Below are 1,554 nucleotides of genomic sequence, written 5' to 3' on the forward strand. Positions count from 1 at the left end.
GGTCTGCTACCAGCTCTACTCGCTGCTGCGCTCGGAGAAGTGGAACCACACCCTCTCCATGGCCCTCATCCTTTTCTGCAATTACTACGTTTTATTTAAGCTCCTCCGGGACCGGATAGTGTTAGGCAGGGCGTACTCCTACCCCCTGAACAGCTACGGACTGAAGGCACACTAGGCCAGCCGCACGCGCACCCCTTCTCTTCACCTTCCCCTGGGGCAGGGAGGGAACCTCAGAAAGAAAAATACAAAAAAATATTTTCGTACAGTTCTATTTTTTTTTTCCTTGCGGCGTTTATAAATATTTAAAATATTTTATATTTTGTATACTGTTGTTTTGGTGGGGTGGGAAGGGAAACCAGTGGCAATTAAATGTCGCTTTATAAACAAGGTGTTATTTTATATATCTATATAAAAAAAAAAAAAAGGATGTGTATATACCATATCATCTATACCCAAACATATATCTATGTGAAGCAACAGGATTGTGTGTGTGGTCACTGCGTCCGCTTTGCTCACACAGCTGCCTTGCCGCTGCACGCTGGGGGGATGGTGTCCTGCCCCACCCGGATCAGCCAGCAGCCTGCGGGAAAAGGGACACCCAGCAGCCTTTCAGCGGGATGAGTGAAGTTTACCTTGGTAACCTCAGCGCCAGGTAAGTCTGGCCCCGGGAACGTGCACGGATGCGACGCCGGCCGAGGGAAAGGGCGGAAGCAGTGTGCCGGATGACCGAGGTACAGGCAGTAAAAGCTCTCCGTCCCTGCTCCCGCTGTCAGCAGGACGCAAGTAGTACCTTTTAAAAATAACACACTCTTGCCTTCGGTTCCTGCCTCTCCCCCAAACACCTTCAGCTCCCTCGCTCTGCCCAGAGAAAGAACAAGTACTGACATAAACGGGTTGGGTAATGTAAAATTTCAATTTCAAATCCCATCCTAAATGATAAACAGCCATCTCTTAATCCCCCGAGTAACAGCGTTAAATTAGGGAACACTCAGGTGTTTCCTTCAAGCAGTCAAGTACCTGGCGGAAACTTATTCCTGTCAAACACCAAGCAAACGCCCCGTCGCCACGCAATGCGATTCGGCCGCGTTCACGCTACGGCGTCTGGGTGCTGTTCAGTGGCTAACCATTACGAACAGAGGAAATGCTTTCCTTTTGAACTGTTTCTCAGAAAGGTGAACTATACTAGAATCTAGGGAAAAACGGAGTTGTGGCAGTTCTCACACAGAGGAACAGAAGACGGAAAACAGTAGAATTAACCGCAGGCCCTGGTGACAGCTGGTGGTGGGAGCTGGCACTTTAACACAGGTAATTAAGGAGGGGAGGGCAATGCAATGTTATTCTGGTCAGAGGCCACCTGACCATTTCAGCCATCAGTCAAGCGCCAGCTCTGTGTAAAGAGTGGGTACCTGTCCGTGGGGAAACCCACGAGCCCTGCCGAGCTCCAGAGAAACCGTGCCTGCTTCCCGTGCCTTCCGAGCTGAGTAAACACAGCCATCTATGCCCCTGGCCATAGGGTGACTGCTCCAGCGGCCCGAGCGCAAGCCCAGGATCCCT

At 50.6% G+C, this 1,554-nt stretch overlaps 1 protein-coding gene across 1 annotated transcript in view; it reads left to right on the forward strand.

Moving 5' to 3' along the window:
• Nucleotides 1–435, forward strand: part of TMEM39A (transmembrane protein 39A) — a 9,258-nt gene extending 8,823 nt beyond the window's left edge. The window contains 2 exon segments of the mRNA XM_010150194.1: nucleotides 1–3; nucleotides 6–435. The exon segment at nucleotides 1–3 is cut by the window's left edge and continues 52 nt beyond it. Of these exon segments, the coding sequence (XP_010148496.1) occupies nucleotides 1–3; nucleotides 6–175 (173 nt within the window). The 3' untranslated portion in view covers nucleotides 176–435.
• The last annotated feature ends 1,119 nt before the right edge of the window (nucleotides 436–1,554 follow it).

The sequence above is a fragment of the Eurypyga helias genome, unplaced genomic scaffold (genome assembly GCF_000690775.1).
Source record: "Eurypyga helias isolate BGI_N326 unplaced genomic scaffold, ASM69077v1 scaffold16594, whole genome shotgun sequence".
NCBI lineage: Eukaryota > Metazoa > Chordata > Aves > Eurypygiformes > Eurypygidae > Eurypyga > Eurypyga helias.